General features: G+C 37.4%; 1 protein-coding gene across 5 annotated transcripts in view; it reads right to left on the reverse strand.

The window, feature by feature from the left end:
• The window catches only part of KLHL13 (kelch like family member 13), a 203,215-nt gene that overhangs the window by 33,478 nt on the left and 151,088 nt on the right, over positions 1–18,649 (reverse strand). For all 5 annotated transcript variants that reach the window (XM_055393967.2, XM_055393965.2, XM_055393962.2 and 2 more), the window contains one exon: positions 4,646–4,787. In XM_055393967.2, coding sequence (XP_055249942.1) covers positions 4,646–4,787 — 142 coding nt within the window. The remainder of the gene's footprint in view (positions 1–4,645; positions 4,788–18,649) is intronic.

Consider the following 18,649-nt stretch of genomic DNA (forward strand, 5'->3'; position numbering starts at 1 on the left):
ATTTGCCTTGTCTATCTGTCCCATTAACTCTACTAAGGTAAAGCAGTAGCAAAGATTACTTAGTCGAATGGATAAAGAACTGAAGATTGGCAGAGTAGTTATGGAAGACCAACAAGGAACCACAAAACTGAAGGTGCTGGGAGAAAATACTTGCAAATCATATATCTGCTAGGAGATTTGAATCTAGAATATATAGAGAACTCCTACCACTGAATAATAAAAAGATAAATAACTCAACGAACAAATGGAGAACTGACCTGAAGAGACAGTTCTCCATAGGTGATAAACAAATGGCCAGTGCAAAAGTGAAAAGATGTTCAATATCATTAGCACTCAGGAAAATACAAATCAAAACCATAAGATACCACTTCACGCCTTCTAATATGGCTATAATCAAAGAGACAGCTAACACATGTTGGCAAAAACATGAGAAAATTGGTATCCTCATACTATGCCAAAAGGAATTTAAAATACAGCCACTAGGGAAAACACTCTGGCAGTTGTTCAAAAGATTAATCATAGAATGATATATCACCCAGCAATTCCACTCTTCAGTTCAGTTCAGTTCAGTTCAGTCGCTCAGTCGTGTCCAACTTTGCGACCCCATGAATCACAGCACGCCAGGCCTCCCTGTCCATCACCAATTCCCGGAGTTCACTCAAACTCATATCCATTGAGTCGGTGATGCCATCTAGCCATCTCATTCTCTGTCGTCCCCTTCTCCTCTCGCCCCCAATCTTTCCCAGCATCAGAGTCTTTTCCAGTGAGTCAACTCATCGCATGAGGTGGCCAAAGTATTGGAGTTTCAGCTTTACCATCAGTCCTTCCAATGAACACCCAGGATTGATCTCCTTTAGAATGGACTGGTTGGATCTCCTTGCAGTCCAAGGGACTCTCAAGGTATATACAAAAGATAAATGAAAACATGTTCATGCAGACACTCGTACATGAATGTTCATAGCATAATTATTCATAATAGCCCCAAAGTGGAAACAACCCAAATGTCCATAAATGGATGAGTGAATTTTTATAAAAGTGGTATATTCATGGAATGGAATATTATTTAGTTGTAAAAAGGAAAGAAGTACTGATGCATGCTACAGTGTGGGGGAACCTTGAAAACACCATGCTAAGTAAAAGAAACCAGTCACAAAAGACTACATAGTGTATAATTCCATTTACGTGAAATATTCTGAATAGGCAAAACTACATAGATAGTAGACTAATGATTGTCACCAGTTAAGAAAGAGATTATGAGTAGATGGGGAATGACAGCTAATGGATACAAGGTGATAATACCGATAATAATGTTCTACAATGGACTGTGGTGATATTTGCCAAACCTTGCAAATATGCTAAAACCCAATTGAATCGTACACTTGAAAGGGATGAATTTTATGATAGGTGAATGATATCTCCCTAAAGTTGTTAGTTTTAAAAGTGAAGGTGTTAGGAAGGGTATGATTTGATGAATCACCATAGGATGGGGTTTAAAAGATGTTAACAACCTGAGATAATAGCATGAAGCCAAAGGATGCAAATATTCCATGAGAAATCACCACAATTGTAGCAGTAGTAAAGGAGTGAGGGAAGTGAAATAATCCTTGATTTCATCAATTATTACTTAAGCAAACTCTGGTTCTTACTTGAGTGCAAGTATTTTGCACTGCTAACGCGAATGAGAACCATGAATTCTCCTGGGATTTATTCAAGATTCTAGGAATCCAAGTATATTAGGTGTCAAAATTATTTCCAGGCACTTCAACAGCCTTGTCTCCTGGAGCTTATTTACTGGAGACAAATAATCTGCTAGAGCAGATCAAGCCAACCAGATGGGCACCTTATTTGGTATACCCATCACTTCTGATCAATGCCTCTGATACCTTCCCTGTTTGGTTCAAACGGAAGGGGAATAAATAGATATTTATTGTGCACCTTACCATTCCATAAATTGTTGCATTTAATCTTCACATCTCCTACCCGCATTACAGATAAGGAAATTGGCCCAGAGAGGACAGAGACTTTCCCAAAGTCGCATAACTAGCTGTAAGTGGTAAAACTCAGATTCTACTTTTAGCCTAAACTCATGTCCTTGCCACTACAGTTGTGCACTGGGGTATCCTTCAGAGTGAGACTTCTTTAAATAGTTTCTCCACACGGATCTATTCCCCTGACAGCTACTTTCAATGCCTTTTGAAGCTGAAGCTTGTGTGATTACTAATTTTAAAACAATGATAACATTTACCCATTAAACACTTCTCTAGCTTGTTCCCTTGACAACCACACACCTAAGATTAGATACCAAAACAACAACAACAACAACAACAACAACAACAACCAGTCCCTACTAGTACTTGGACTTAAAAATCTCAGTTAGTGAGAACACAATTTTTAATAGACTTTTAAAGAGAACGTACAATGTTTTTCAATAGCAATATGGAATAGTACCACTACACTACCACAGAAAATATAACATGAAAAAATCAGTTGAAGAAAGAACAAACTCTCGGGTTGCTTTTACATTTCCATTCCTATCACCAGCCTAGACCAACAAAGGCACAGCTAAAACGTGACACAGCCAAGTGTCAGCATTCTTACAATTCTAATGTTTCAGCATTCTCTTCTTAAAGCATCACCTAGGTCTTGTTAGAAATGCACATTTTTGGGTCCCACCTCGAGAGTTTTCAAAAACTCTCGGGTGGGGCACAATACTCAGTTTAACAAGCCCTCCTCCTTGTGATTCTGATATGGAATAAGATCTGAGGACTACTGCTCTAAATCTTTTTGACTATACTAGAGTGGCTTTCATTATTTGTTTTAAAGTAAATTTTAAAAATTAGCAGGACCACAAAAATGGGCTTTAATCCATGACTATGGTCATGGACAGGGCAGAAGTATAGTGGAGGGGGTGAGTCTCTTTTTCTTTAGAGAAAGTACTTTAATGTAACAAAAAACCTCTTCCTTTCATGTTTTTCCTGTTTGACCCCTCATTCTCCTCCTCCCATAGTCTTGTAAAACCAACAGTTAAACCATTTACGTAGAACCTAAGATTCTGGGAGATGGGAAGCTTTTTTCCTTCCTGGCCCTCTCATTTCTGTTGATGAATGAGGAACCATAAAATCCAGCTCCCATTAGAAACTGAAACATGGGGAAAATGAGATTTCAACGAATCGCAGATGGGAACTTGAAGAAAATTTAGAAATCTGCTTCCCAAGAGTCATATTTTAGAGATAAGAAAAATGAATCCCAGAGAAGTTAATTGGCCACATAGCAAGTACAAGCCTCTTTCTCTCATTAAGCTATATACTATACTATATACTGTTTGACCATAATGGTTCTTGCCCAACGACATGCACGAAATTCATCTGGGGAGATTTCTTCTACAAATATATTCAGAAGGATTTATTTTCCTTACCTTAGTAAGCTGAGAAGATTGATATAATTTAACTATATCTAAAAGAAATTTATGGACATCAAGCATTATATTATATTCTCTAAGTCAGCAATATCCACAGAGGTCAGGGAGTGTCCACAGTACTCAGAAGTACTTGGATGCTTACCCCTATGTTAAACAGCTCCATATTGCAATTTTTGGTGTTCTTCTGGCTTTCTATTGTTTCTCTGTTCTTTCCTTTGATGTCAGTTATTACTTCTTGCATGTATCAGTGTGTTTGCTTCCAGAAGCCCTCAACCCTTCTCCCATATCCACAATTGTCAATGTGAGCTGCTGCTGCTGCTGCTAAGTCACTTCAGTCGTGTCCGACTCTGTGTGACCCCATAGACGGAAGCCCACCAGGCTCCCCCGTCCCTGGGATTCCCCAGGCAAGAACACTGGAGTGGGTTGCCATTTCCTTCTCCAATGTGTGAAAGTAAAAAGTGAAAGTGAAGTCGCTCAGTCGTGTCCGACCCTTAGCGACCCCATGGACTACAGCCTACCAGGCTCCTCCATCCATGGGATTTTCCAGGCAATAGTACTGGAGTGGCTTGCCATTGCCTTCTCCGAATGTGAGCTGAGACACCAAATAAACACAATCTCGAGAACTATGATAAAGGTGATGGGAAAATAGGTTGTGAGTGAGGAACTAGAAAATTTAATGTGGGGACTTTATGATATTTACCCTTCCTAAGACAAAATGAAAAGCCAATGTTGCCAGATACAACATTCTGTAAGAAAGAAGAATGAGAGCAAAATCTCCCTTACACAAACGAAATAAACAATGGATTCAGAATATCTTTTAACATCAGGAAGGCATGCAATATCCCCCTCAAGGTTTCTCCTCTGTTTGTTTACTTTTTTTTTAATTAGTAAACTTTATTTTTTAAGAGCAGTTTTAGACTTCCCTGGTGGTCCAGCGGTCAAAATTCCACGCTTCCAATGTGGGAGTGGTGTGGGTTTGATCCCTGGTCAGGGAACTAAGATCCCACATGCCATATCCCAGCACAGCCAATAAATAAAATAAAATAACTTTTACAAATTAAAAAATATAAGAGCACTTTTAAGGTCATAGCAAAAGTATACGGGACTCCCATAAACCCCTTGTCCACACACAGGCACAATGTCTCCCACTAGTGACATCCCACACCATAAAAGCCCTGGGTGGTTTTCGAAGCTATGTAAGCAATGTAAAAGGGACAGTGAACTTACCTGTAACACCACAGAACTGTGGGTATTGCTGGTAAAGATGCGTGTGGTTCCCGCCTTGGAAGACTGCAAATGGGAGGAGAGGCCCATTTCGCTGCTTCCAAGGGACAATTTCATGTGCTGGTCTTCCTCTTCCACTAGAGATCTGAAAAGTTTTTAAATCAGAAGGAAAACCAAATGAAAACATGTCATATAATTCACAATAATGAGATGATTTAAAGAAACACTCACTCATCTGATTATGTGCCAATCATCGGACTATGGAACACACATGAACGCTGTTGCATTGTATTTTAGGCTCATATCATTCTATATCACAGAAGAAATAGATATATATTTGTAAAAAGCCTTCTGAGATCAGAAGAGATAAATGAAAACTGAGAAATCAACCTAACAGCTGACTCAAAACTATAATTACAAAGGGTTTGTTTTTTCAGTGCCACAGTAATTGCTCTGGGATTGCTTTGTTTAGGTAGCAATACCATCAAATTGTATTATTTGCAGTTAAAATTAATTTGGAATATCTACTTTTAGAAATAAAATAATATCTGTCATTTATCGAACAGTCACTGTATATCAGATACTTGTCAAGAAATTTACACACATGATCTCATATAATCCTCAAAGCAATCCACTGCAATAACATTACTATCATCTCCTTTTTATTAAGGGGAGGGAAAATGAGCTACAGAAGGGTTAAAAATTACTTACCTAAGGTCACAAAATTAGTAAAGTGACTGGGCCAGGATCTGAATCTAAATATAGTCTGTTTCCAAATTTCAAAGATCCCATAAATAAAAAACAAAGATTAACTGTGATATACTATATATTACTTCCTCTCGTGTTACTGTAGTTCTAATCAACCACAACTGAACAAACAGTTTTACACATGAGGGAATTCCCTGGTGGCCCAGTGGTTAAGACTGTGCTTTTACAGCTGAGAGCCCAGGTTCGATCCCTGATTGGGAAATAAGATCCCACAAGCTGCAGGGCACAGCCAAATTTTTACCCATGAAATAATTTCTTTTTCTTGGAGTATCTCTCACCAAATAATCACTTGGGATTATTTAGCTAAATACCTTCAGTGTGGGTTTCCCTGATAGCTCAATTGGTAAAGAATACACCTCCTATGCAGGAGACCTGGGTTTGATCCCTGGGTTTGGAAGATCCCCTGGAGAAGGGAAAGGCTACCCGCTCCAATATTCTGGCCTGGAGAATTCCATGGACTGTATAGTCCATGGGGTTGCAAAGAGTCGGACCTGACTGAGCAACTTTCACTTTCCTTCAGTTTTGTGGTTTTCCATCTTTCTGAACAAACAAATAATAAAAACAATAAATGTATACATCACATTGGCAATTTTTCAGGGGCCATAAAAAGCATTGACCTGTAGTCAACAGGTCAGTTAGTTTCACAGAGAAAATGGCAAAACAATAGTTATAAGGCCTCAGGGTACACTAAAAATTGACCATCATGTACAACCTTTCATTATTCCTTAGACTAAGCAACTTTTGTTTCCTTACGTATGCATTGCTTTAATTGTTTCTGAATCACCTGCCTAAGAGTGGGGAGCCTGTGACTTTGAACAGGGTTGTGCATTCATGATACAGACTGCTAAAATGGACATTAGGAAGGGAAGAAGGAAGAATGGATTTTCAATTGCCAGAATTCTGTCTTTTTCCTATTTCTAACTTTCTCAAGGTTGAAGCATTGGTTTCTCTAACTCAGGTCTATCCAATACTATAAAGATTTCACCTTTCCCCCTACCATACCTATAGTCTACGTTGATCAGTTTTAACAGGAAAAAAAGTTTTAAGCCTATACTTTTAATAAAGTTTGTGCTTTCTGAATTCCAACACTAACCAAATGGCTTTAAATCCTTCAATAATTAGCAAAAATCCTGGCCTTCAGGGTGATGTCATTTCTTCTTAACTATATTAGAGCCATAGTATAACCAAAAAATGAATTAATAATACATAACCATGTTTTATTCAACTCTCATGGATATTTAATAAAGAAGAGGAAAATTTGAACAATATTTTAATAAGCATAAAAAATGAATATAGCTTCCCACTAGTTTCGGAAATAGCTTTTTAAAAGAATTAAATTATATACATGATATATAGCCTACACATACTCACAGATACTTTTAACCAGTTTCTGCAGACAGACATTTATAATTACAGAATCAAATGGAAAAGTGGCAAATAGATTGATGGTAACCAATATCCCTAACGAGAAAAATTCCATTCATCCAGGATTATTTTAATGGGACATTCAAGCAGAATGTTTCATTAGTTTCTGTATTCCTGATACAGAACCTGGCACATGAGAGGTTTAATAAATCATCATTTCTGTGGGTCAGTCCAGAGACACTTATTTATCATGCAATGCTTTAAAGGACCATCAATTATCATTTCATAGAACCACAGATGTAAACAGGATAGGAGTAAAGCTGAAACCGCACTGCCCCTGTGACATATCCTGGAAATTGCTTTTTTTGAATAAACTGCAGACAACCACTTGCTTCATGTCAGTGGTCTCTTGCTCCTAAAATTGAAAGGCAGAATATGAAAATACAGCCCTTTCTTGGCAAGATAATATGTGTGGCTTTCTAACTAATTACTTCAAAAGCTAAAGAAGGCTTTACTAAAATCATCTTCTTCATGACTTTTTATCAACATCTTTTGACATTTTAACATTCACAACACTCCCTATTATTTCTGCATCATTAACACCACATGTCATGTCAACCTCAGCAGATTCAATACTCTCTTCTGTCTCTTTCGCATTAAGTTTATTGACTGGATGTGAAGCGCAATGTTCTTCAACATTGCAAGGAGGTAAAACCTCTCTGCAAACCCCAAGCCACAATTACATCAAACTATCCTTAAAGGAATGATTATCTGAGTAATTCCAAGGACAAATAACATTTTTTCATCTTATTTTTTCAAGTTATATTGGTTAGAAGAGATACAAGGACTAGTGGCCCTCAGTGGAGGGAGGGGAATCAAGGGGATTTTTGCCTCCCATCACCCCACGCCCATGCTTGGCCGTGTCTGGGCACATTTTAAATGGTCGCTAGGTGGAGGCAGGGATTGCTCCTCTCATCTAGTGGGACACTATGAAACAGCCTACATCACACAAGAAAAGTCTCCACATCAAAGTTGTACTCAGGCAAAAATTTCAAGAATGCCAAGGTTGAGAAACCCTGATAGAAAGACATAACCTCCTCAGGACAATTTTTCTAAAGAAATATCATGTTCTAAATAACTTCTCAGTCTGAGAGTTAACTCCCTGAGGTAATGCTAGCAGTCAGAAACACAGTAGAATTATTAATTACCACTGTCTCTTCTAAGGCTACCTAATAATAGAATATCTCTGCTCTCCTCCAGTCTATCAATCTGAAAAATCAACTGTTTATGGGAGATATGTAGACAATTATGCTTCCTAGATGGTGCTAGTGGTAAAGAACCTTCCTGCCAATGCAGGAGACATAAGGAAACATAAGAGACGCTGGTTTGATCCCTGGGTCCAGAAGATCCCCTGGAGGAGGGTGTAGCAACCCATTTCAGTATTCTTGCCTCTTCCCATGGATAGAGGAGCCTTGAGGGCTATAGTCCATAGGGTTGCAAAGAGTCGGACACAACTGAAGCGACTTATCATGCACATAGGCTTTTGTTCTTTGCAAACTCATATAAGAATCATTCCTAACTCTGCTTAAAACAACTGTTACTTGGGGAGAAAGAAAACAATTGGTATTTGGATTCACTTTTACATGCCAATTTAGAATTAAGCTAACTCAGTCCAAATAGTCCCACTTCATCAAAACTGTTCAACTATTCATGGGTAAGATTGTGTTCATCAATTTTCTTTTGAAAAATTCAATCTTTTTCTTATAACGTCTATACATTACTACCACACCTTTCCCATCCACCCCACCACCACTGGACACATCTTATTTCCTAAACAGTGACCAACCGCAGAGCACAAAATCAATCTTCCACAAAGTGTGCTTGAATCAGTCAAATGTACTGGCTCAAAGGGAACAATTATTTTTTTGAAGAGCATTAGGTAGAGAAAAAAGCACTGTTTGATCATCTTATTAAAAGCATTACAAAGGTGGTCAAACCAAACATACACAGACTATGGCATTTTTTGCACTGTTATTTGAAGACAAAGGAAGTAGACAATCTAAGCAATTGTCACACGTTGGCAGGGTGATACTAACATTGTAATGCTGTCTCAAAGCCATCCATATTTTAAAAAATTACCCCAAGGAAAACAGGTGTAAATGATATAAGGACACAATTCATAAATATATAAGTACAAATAATTAACAGATAGAAAATGCTCAACTCCAACCTCATTAGTATTACAGAATATGCAAATTAAAGCAAACCTGTACACTTAAAGAGTAGAGAAGATATATTCTCAAAATTGCTAGTGCAAACACGTATTAAGCCCTTGCCATCTGCTCTGTTTAGTCAATGGATTTTTTTAACGAAAATTTAAAAATCATCAAATGTACAAATTCTTTCTTTTTACACTCAACACCATGTCAGTGAAGGTCTGTGTATTACTAGTAGCTGGGCTAGAGCAAGAGTGGTCAGTCAATCTGGCTCAAATATGCTTTCGACAATGAATAGCTCTGTAGAGCTAATAGTCTGGTAGATGTTCTGTGAAGAACAGTGTACTCAGAATTCACAATAGCAGTCAGGTTTGTTGGTATGTCATATGGGGACAGGAAGAGTATCTCATAATTGCATCATTTGGCTCCAAAACCTCAAACAGTCTTAGAACACTCATCAATTTCAATAAAACATGCTGATAGGATATATGTAAGACCATCAGAACAGGTGTCAAGTTGTTCCTTTACTTGTTTTTATGTCTGAGGGAAAAAATAGGTGAATCAGAGAAAAACTAGAAAGGTAGAAGTATATCAATGCTTTTCTCTCTTTAGTTCCCAATCAGATTTACAGCACTTCTTACTGCTTGTGACTATTACATTACAAAGTGATTAAGCCTAACAATGTATGTAATTCTAACAATGTAATAGCACTGTAACAAAAGAACAGGGGTTTCTGAGTTGGTGTCAAAAGTATTATTCAAATACTGCAATTTCCCAGAGTAATAATATCATTATAATTGAAAGTCAGTGCCATTGGGTTGCTGTGCAAGTACAGCAACAATAACAAAACAAAAATCAAAGTCATGAATGGTATAACAACACAACAAGTCAGGTTGGTTAATCAAGGTACTGACTCACGCTTTCCACCACCCGTCCCACAGAAAAATAAAATACATATTTCTCACACTCACAATTTAAAAAGAAAATCAAGAAAAAGGCTTTCTTCAAAGAAGAACTCCCCCGCCATTTGTTTTTCTGCTCTGAAACAGAGAAGTGTCTGCTAGCAGCAGCATTTGCTAAATGAAACATTTCTTGTGATAAAGTTGCATTGGCAGGTGGGGGAAAAATTCAGCCACCTGTTCTCACACTCATTTGAATTTGAGTGCTAAATCCGTCAAGGTATTTCCTTCCCCCATGAGAAATAAATTAAAAACTTAAGACGGTATTAGTCATTTCCCATTGATTTTTCTATAGATTCAAAATATGCATTCTGTATTGAATTCTAAAGATATTAATAAGCTTCCTACCTCAAAAATTTAGCATTCTCCTTCACCACCCCATCAAAACCTGAATCATATGCATGCAAACACACACACACTCAACTTAATGACATTAAGAAAAAAAGTATTTTTAAAAATCAGAAAGAAAATTTCCAATTCATGAAGTAAGTTAATGTATATATAATAAACCTGGTATTTTCTTTAAAAGAAAAACCTTTAAAACCTAAAATATTTCAAGATATGTTCCAACTAAAATTATCATTCATGGTACCACTGCACAAGGAAGTTATAAACATCATAGCAATTCCTCTTAAGAAAGTGTAAATTAATCACTATTTCAGAAACTATGGAGAATGCATCTTAAGAAGGTGCCTGCCTCAAAGAAGCCAAGAAAGAGAAAGCTTTTGTTATTTGTATTTTTTAATGACATAAGTACATTATTGTCAGGTTGCAATAAATCTGCTAATGGAAATCTTTAGCATAGATGATATAAAATAGCTGTTAAACTTTCCAAGGCTTTCTTTTCTGCTGTAGCAATACCAGAGCCCACAAAAGAGGAGAAAAAGTTCAAGGTGATAGCATCAGACTCTAAAGTGATTTTCCAAAGTAAAGAAGCTTCTTTATATGCAAATGTATGTCACATTTAAAATAAAATCACGTTAATAAATAACTGATGTCAGTTTTAACACAGGAATAAGATCGTCTACCCAGCACCTGCTCTGTACTAGGCAGTGTGCCAGACATGTTCTCTGTGCTGCTTAATCCTCGTAACAATCCCATTTTAAAGACAGGAAACTGAAGCTCAGTGAGTTTAAGGCCTCATGATGAATCTGGTAACTATGATTTGAACTTGAATCTGATTCCACAGCCCACATTGTTCCCACCACACCAAGCCTAAAAAGCAAAGAGCAGAGAGTATAGGCCATGAAGCCTCAAGATGGACATTCCAATGTTTAATTTATAGACGTGAGGATCGTTCTGTTACAGGGAACCAATTTGTTGGCTGAATTAGTTCAGGCTAAAATTACCCACTTTTACCACTACTTCCATAATAACCATACCAATGTTAAAAACCTCTCCATGCCATTCTCCCAACACATCTGGGGTTGGGAGGGAGCATATCCTAGGATATAACTCAGATCAAATTTAGGGAGAACTCGACATTACTGATATGAACATCTAAAAGAACAGATTCTGAATTCCAAAGCCATCCAATAGCCATCACAGAAATAGCACTACGACACAGATGAGGGAATTGAGCTAAACAAATGGGATGACAAATGATATTCCACTCTAACTGGATGAAAGTTAATTATCCAAACCATAAAGCATTTGCATTGAATATCTCAATCCTGCCCTTGAAACACTTTCAATTTAATGTTTGCTCCCTCTATCTATATTTCAAAACTTTAGTCTTCCTTCATCTTTTAAAATCCATATATCAACTAAACTACATCAAGTCTCATGTACCTAGACTAGAAAATTCTACTGTTTGGGAGTTTGGTTTATATAAATTTCTCATCATATTTGGATGAAAGATATAGATAGAAAGTGAAAGTCGCTAAGTCGTGTCCAACTCTTTGCAACCCCATGGACTATACAGTCTATGGAATCCTCCAGGCCAGAATACTGGAGTGGGTAGCTGTTCCCTCCTCCAGGGGATCTTCCCAACCCAGGGATCGAACCCAGGACTCCCACACTGCAGGCAGATTCTTTACCAGCTGAGCCACAAGGGACGTCCCAATGGGTAGTTAGTTAGATGGTAGACAGATGGATAGATAGATACCTGAAGTAGAAACAAAAAGAATAAGCAAAAGAACAAGTTCTACTTGAAACTAATATACCATTGTAAATCAACCACACTATTTTTTAATAAATGAATTCTAAATGCTGATTCTGTATCTACTACCTAAAAAAGTTAAGTCTCAGTCAAAACTCCTTTGCCTTAAGAAGCCATGTAAGGTGAGAGAGTACACAAGTGGTATTGGCGGGAGGCAGACAGCAACATGGACATGCAGTTTGGGTGAACAGCACAGACTCCCGTCAGTCAATGGTTTCCTTCCCGGTGCCCAGAAGAAAGAGTTAAAACCCTCTGCAAGAATGCTCCCTACCCCGCTACAGCCAGCACCAACTGGGCTATGAAGAAGTTGAGCTCTACCTGAGGCCTTCTCCTTCTTCAATCCCTAAATGAAGAAACTGGAATGGGAACTCTGACACCCCGGCCACCTTTCTATAAAGGAGCTTTTTGCTCCCAGAGGATTTATTAACCAAGTAAAATGACATTTTACTTCTATTATCTGTAGCTCACTAACTTTGAAATTTGACTATGGTGCTGCAGTGTGTTTCAAGGGAAAACCGTATTATTAAAGACTTGGGCTTTTACCTGCCTAAAATTTCAGTTTATGAAATATTCAAACATCCAAGTTATCTAATTTTAGAGTTTATTATAAAGGCAGATTCCACAAGCTCAAAACCAATTAGAAATCACTGAGACAAATCTCTCTGGGAACAGGAGGAATCATTAATCAAGTGGTAAAAATCCAATCCGTTTCTGTCTTTTCTGAATTTCCTAGTTATATTCAACTTCGTGAAGTCAATAATTCATGACCATGTCTTAAGGGAATGTTTATTTTTCTTTTAAAAGGAAACATCATAATAAAAACAAGGAGTAAGACTTTCCAACTTACAAGTAATAGCCAATTGCACCTCATGTTTTAAGAATTACAATTGGCAGCTCTATGAGTCCCACTGATTCTATCTTCAAAGACTATAATAAACGTAACAAATCTCATTCTTGATTTTGCAATGACCTAGAGGCACCCCTCGGAGAAGGCAATGGCACCCCACTCCAGTACTCTTGCCTGGAAAATCCCATGGATGGAGGAGCCTGGTGGGCTGCAATCCGTGGGGTTGCTAAGAGTCGGACACGACTGAGCGACTTCACTTTCACTTTTCCCTTTCATGCATTGGAGAAGGAAATGGCAGCCCACTCCAGTGTTCTTGCTTGGAGAATCCCAGGAATGGGGGAGCCTGGTGGGCTTCCATCTGTGGGGTCGCACAGAGTTGGACACGACTAAAGCAACTTAGCAGCAGCAGCAGCAGCAGAGGCACCCCTAATTATTTCAATGAATATATCAAAGCAATCATTTAAATATGTTTAATATGATTTCATCAAATTGATGTTTTATAATGACAGCCAATATTTTTAAGAGAAAAGAAAGTAATACAAAAAGAGAAATCAGAAGATAAAATCTTAACCCCAAAAGTTAAGTGGGAATCATACTAAGGATAGTTCTCCCAAGCCTGTCTCAGATATGAAGCTTGGAGAAGCAAAAAGTCTAATTTTAGTGCAATTTTTCATATTGGAATTATTTTCCATTTTGTACATATTTGCCTCGCCATTAAAGTTTTTCTTTTGTTTTGTTCTTGTTTCTTTTTAAGATATTTATTTATTTAGCTGCCCGAGGTCTTGGTTGTGGCATGTGGGAGGGATCTAGTTCCCTGACCAGGCATCGGACCCGGGTTCTCTGCATTGGGAATGCAGTCCTAGTCACTGGACCACCAGGGGAGTCCCCATTTTTGTTTGTTTTTTGGTCGAGCCCTGCAGCATGTGGGATCATAGTTCCTCAAACAGGGATAGAATCCATCCCCTTTGTATTGGGAGCAAAGTCTTAACTACTGGACTTACCAGGGTAGTCTCATCATTAAGGCTTTTTAAATGAAACTTCGCTATAAGACTTTGTTATCCATCTTGTACAATGCTTACCGTAAAAAAACATAACCGATTATTCCTGACCTTAAGTTCTTAGGTTATTACAAGATGAAGAAACCTTGACTGTCGCAGCCCCCTCACCTATCTGCAATCCATCACCTGTCTACCGATCTATCTACAGCTATACACAAGCACATTCTAAGAGGAGAAATGCAGAAGTGGCTTCTGAGTTTTCTCCCGAAATGCCATCCAGAACCTCCACTTGACTACAGTCCTAGAAAACTATTTTCACTAAGATCACTGTATTGGTCAGTTGCATTCAACATCACAATGCAATTTCATGATCTAGCTACAGATAACTCTATTAATGTGAGTAACAAAAATTGCTCTATAAAAATACTTTCATAAGATTTTGTCCACTGTGCAGGAAGGAGTCTTTTGAATAAAGTATTTATGTACCACGACTATATTTGTTTACCCAAAATATTAAGTATTCTTGGTAAAACTGGTAATGACTTCCTGGAAGGCAGACTGGTTATTTCTTAAGAGAGTATATGCAAATTATAATTCATTGAGGAGTCTGCCACTTTGGGGTAAGGTGTTTCTTTTTAGGAACATAATGGTCTCTGGCTTAAAGAGTTTGTGTTCTTGGGTGGAACTCAAAAAGGGTCAAGGCAGACCATATCATTTAAACAGTATGACCGTAGGCATACAACACTCACATTTCCCAGTCAACTAAGTGGGAATTCTGAATAGAAGCTAATTGGAGCATTTTCAGACTGTGTGTGTATGTGTCTTGATGAAGCAATCTATGAATTGTGAAGCTGTAATGAAGTACTGCCTCAAACTGTTTGTGACATATATAACTGAAAGATATTAAGCAAGAGAAGCATTCCCTTCCTTTCCTTCCTTCCATACTGTCCTTTAAACTAGTGTTTCATACCCCAATTTATAATTTCTGACTCTCAAATTGCAGGTGAGAAGGAGGCAAAGAAGAGTAACCAAGTAGATGAGGTGAACAGGGTCAAGGTGTCAAGTTTGCTCAGCTAGTTGGAAAATGCTAGCCTAAATGCTATTTCCCCTCAAATCACCCCGTCTATAACAAGCTATTTCTTGAAGAAATAAGTCATTTTTAAATGTTCAAAATCCAGTATTTTTATAGATCATGCTTTAAGGAGAAAATTGGCTTATTTAAAGATACTCTCAATGGAAAAATTTGACTACATAGTTCTTAATGATCATTCCTGGAAGCTTAGTCAGTCAGAAGAAAGTTTAGGAATCTCAAATGTATCTAGATGTCATGCATTCAAGAGAGACATAGATAGGATATTCTGGATTCTAAAAGAAAAGTGTTATCATCAAAATATTTCAGTCATCTTTGACTCCTGGTTCTCTCCCATCTCCTATGTCCAAGCAACTGATAAAGTACTACTAAGTGTCTCTCTAGTAGCATCTATCTTTCACCACCTCTCCACCCTCACTGTCCCTGCCATACTTTGGGTATCTATTACTTCTTCCTTGGATTTGGTTATTAACATAAATTACATATTTGTTATAGTACAGCTTCTTCACATACTGCGGTTGTATTTATAGCTCTGAAAGTCACTTCCTTGCTCAAAAGTATTCAATGACTCCTCTCTGCTTGCTGAACAAAAGTCAAATCTTACACTCTTGGATTCCAGGCTTTTTGGACTAGCCCTCTTTAACTAGTTGTACATTCTGGCAAATAATTCAAAGTAAATATATATTTAATGATTGAGAATAAAAATCTAAATTTATTCACAAACTATCAATTGTTTTGCTTTAGAATGTGTTTTCATACGTTAGTAACTGCTATGCTGTTTTTTTTCTATTGTTAACCAAGTAATGTATAAAAGCACTTATTTAAAATATTTCTGATAGAAGGGAATGTTAGTTAATTTAAATTTAATATCTGCTGGGAGTTCCCAGATTGCCCAGTGGTTAGGACTCAGTGCCATGGCCCCAGGTTGAATCTCCAGCGGAGGAACTAAGACCCTGCAAGCCGCAGAACACAGCCAAAAAAAAAAAAATTATCATCTGTTAAACCTTTGCATTTGGTCTAGCCTCTTTAAGTATAAAACAATTTAGAACATAAGTAAATGTGCATGATTTTTTCAGTATTGATCTTAAATTTACATCTCCTGAAACCTATTCAGATTTCTTTTTATCTTAGTCAGCCCTTTCTGTTTTCAAACTATACACAGAAAACACATTATCATTTAGGTGCAACCATACTAGTTTTAAAACATAAATTTGTCTAAAATACTTTTCCACATCATGGTAAAGGACGTGTGAAAATAAGCCAAATAACTCTTAACTTTAAGAGTAGTTGCTGCCTTGGAAGAGATCATAATCTTACTTTCTTTATCAGATTACAATTTGATGAACCATGACTAAAATATTCTGGTCACTGGTAAACTGCTTCTGCTAAAATTACTTTCAGTCTGTGCCAGCATCATGGTATTCATCAGTAAGCAAGGAGCAGAATCAGGATTCTGGATTAGCTCTTTTCATAGGAAAGATAGCTGTAACTTACTCTCTAATAAGACTGTAATATATTAGATTCCTCTATAGATAAAATGAAGATGTGCAATACACTTTTAAGTGAAATAATTTTCACAAGACTACAGACCTAAAAATTACTCTCTCTGAATTCGTTCACCAACTCAACATTTGAACACCTGCTATGTGCCAGGCCCTGCACTAGGAGATAGGTATAAAAGAGCAGGTGGGATACTTGCTTGCAAAGAGATTACAGTAAAAGAGATAATTACTTTGCAAAGGACTAAATGTTATAAAAATAATAATAAATTATCAACATTCAGTTCAGTTCAGTCACTCAGTCGTCTCCGACTCTTTGAGACCTCATGACTCAGCACGCCAGGCCTCCCTGTCCATCACCAATTCCTGGAGTTCACTCAAACTCATGTACATCGAGTCGGTGATGCCATCCAGCCATCTCATTCTCTGTCATCCCCTTCTCCTCCTGCCCCCAATCCCTCCCAGCATCAGAGTCTTTTCCAGTGAGTCAACTGTTCGCATAAAGTGGCCAAAATATTGGAGCTTCAGCTTTAGCATCAGTCCTTCCAGTGAACACCCAGGACTGATCTCCTTTAGAATGGACTGGTTGGATCTCCTTGCAGTCCAAGGGACTCTCAAGAGTCTTTTCCAACACCACAGTTCAAAAGCATCAAACAAATTTAGCATTTCATAATTTATATAAGCTATAGTAACAAAACTAATTACATATTTGCTCCCTGGTACAGAAGCGTGGTATCAGTTCATATTTAGCATATAAGCACCAAATTTAAAAAAGTAAATAACATCGAATTTCCTTACTGTTATTTTATTTGAAAGGATTATCCATCCCAGATCAGGCTGTCTGCAAGGCTGGATCAACAATCAAATAATATCCACTATGCAAAAATATAATCTGTAATTATAATTACAGGAAAGATAGCCAAACATATGATGATTGATGGTACATCACATCATTTGAAAAAAAGTCTCTAATTATATCTATATATTTCAGCAATATGCCTACGAAAGATATGCTAATGAGCCACGTCACTGGTCTACTTAAGATGAAAATTTTAGTTCCAGTTCCATGAACATTTGTTTAGCTGTGAATCATTCAGCAATGATTGCACACACACATCCTTTGAGGGAAAATTCTCATAATGAATAAAATGACTTCAATTTGGTGATGCTAAGGAATTATCTATTGGATAATCTACTTACAACCTAGAACATCTATATACTCTTCAAAACTGTATTTCAAATTTTTAAAGAATGTTATTATTTTTTTTAATATTTATTTACATGCCTGTGTGAGGACTTAGTTGCAGCATGCAGGATCTTTGATCTTCCTTGGGATCTCTGATCTTTGTTGCAGCATGCGGGATCTTCAATCGCAGCATATGGGATCCAGTTCCCTGAACAGGGATCAAACCTGGCCCCTCCTGCATTGACAGCATCGAGTTTTAGCCACTGGACCACCAGGGGAGTCCCCCAAATATTCTGTAGGTCCACCCAAACTAAAGCTAGGTCAAACTGTGAGTTAATTAGGAAAACGGTTCAATGCAATACAAGAGACAAATCTCTAGTATAATCACATCTATAAAGAGAAATCTAGTTGAGGTTTTTGTAGTAAACTGCTTTTTAACATGAATTTATAATACAATTGATGAAACAGGATGAAGTAGAAAAAAGAAAATATAAACTAAGACTGGGTTAAATCATCAAATACAAATGTATAAAGATGGTGGAAAACTGACCAGACTTTAAAGAATCCTGAATAAGATACTTAGGCTCTTTTTAAGATGCCATGTTCTGATCTCACGGGTCAGCGAAAAGCACTATATTTTTAAAACCAAACAAACAGACAAAACCAAAGAGTGAAAATAGAAGATGTTACAGGGCAAGTTGTAAATGAGCAAAGGTCATTTAGAATTTGTAGAAATATCCTCAGTGAGAGACTTTCAAGTGGGGAAGAAGGAGGGGGAGGGAGAAAGGAAGGACACAGTGATGGCCAAGGCACTAGTTTAGCCCAGTTGCCACCAACAGATGAGTTCACCACTCTAATACATCATTCTTGTAATGTCTCATTTTCAAAATTTTATTGTTCTAAAATACCATATTCATG

This window comes from Moschus berezovskii, chromosome X (assembly GCF_049115385.1).
Source record: "Moschus berezovskii isolate FMDL1 chromosome X, NW_MosBer_1.0, whole genome shotgun sequence".
Lineage (NCBI taxonomy): Eukaryota > Metazoa > Chordata > Mammalia > Artiodactyla > Moschidae > Moschus > Moschus berezovskii.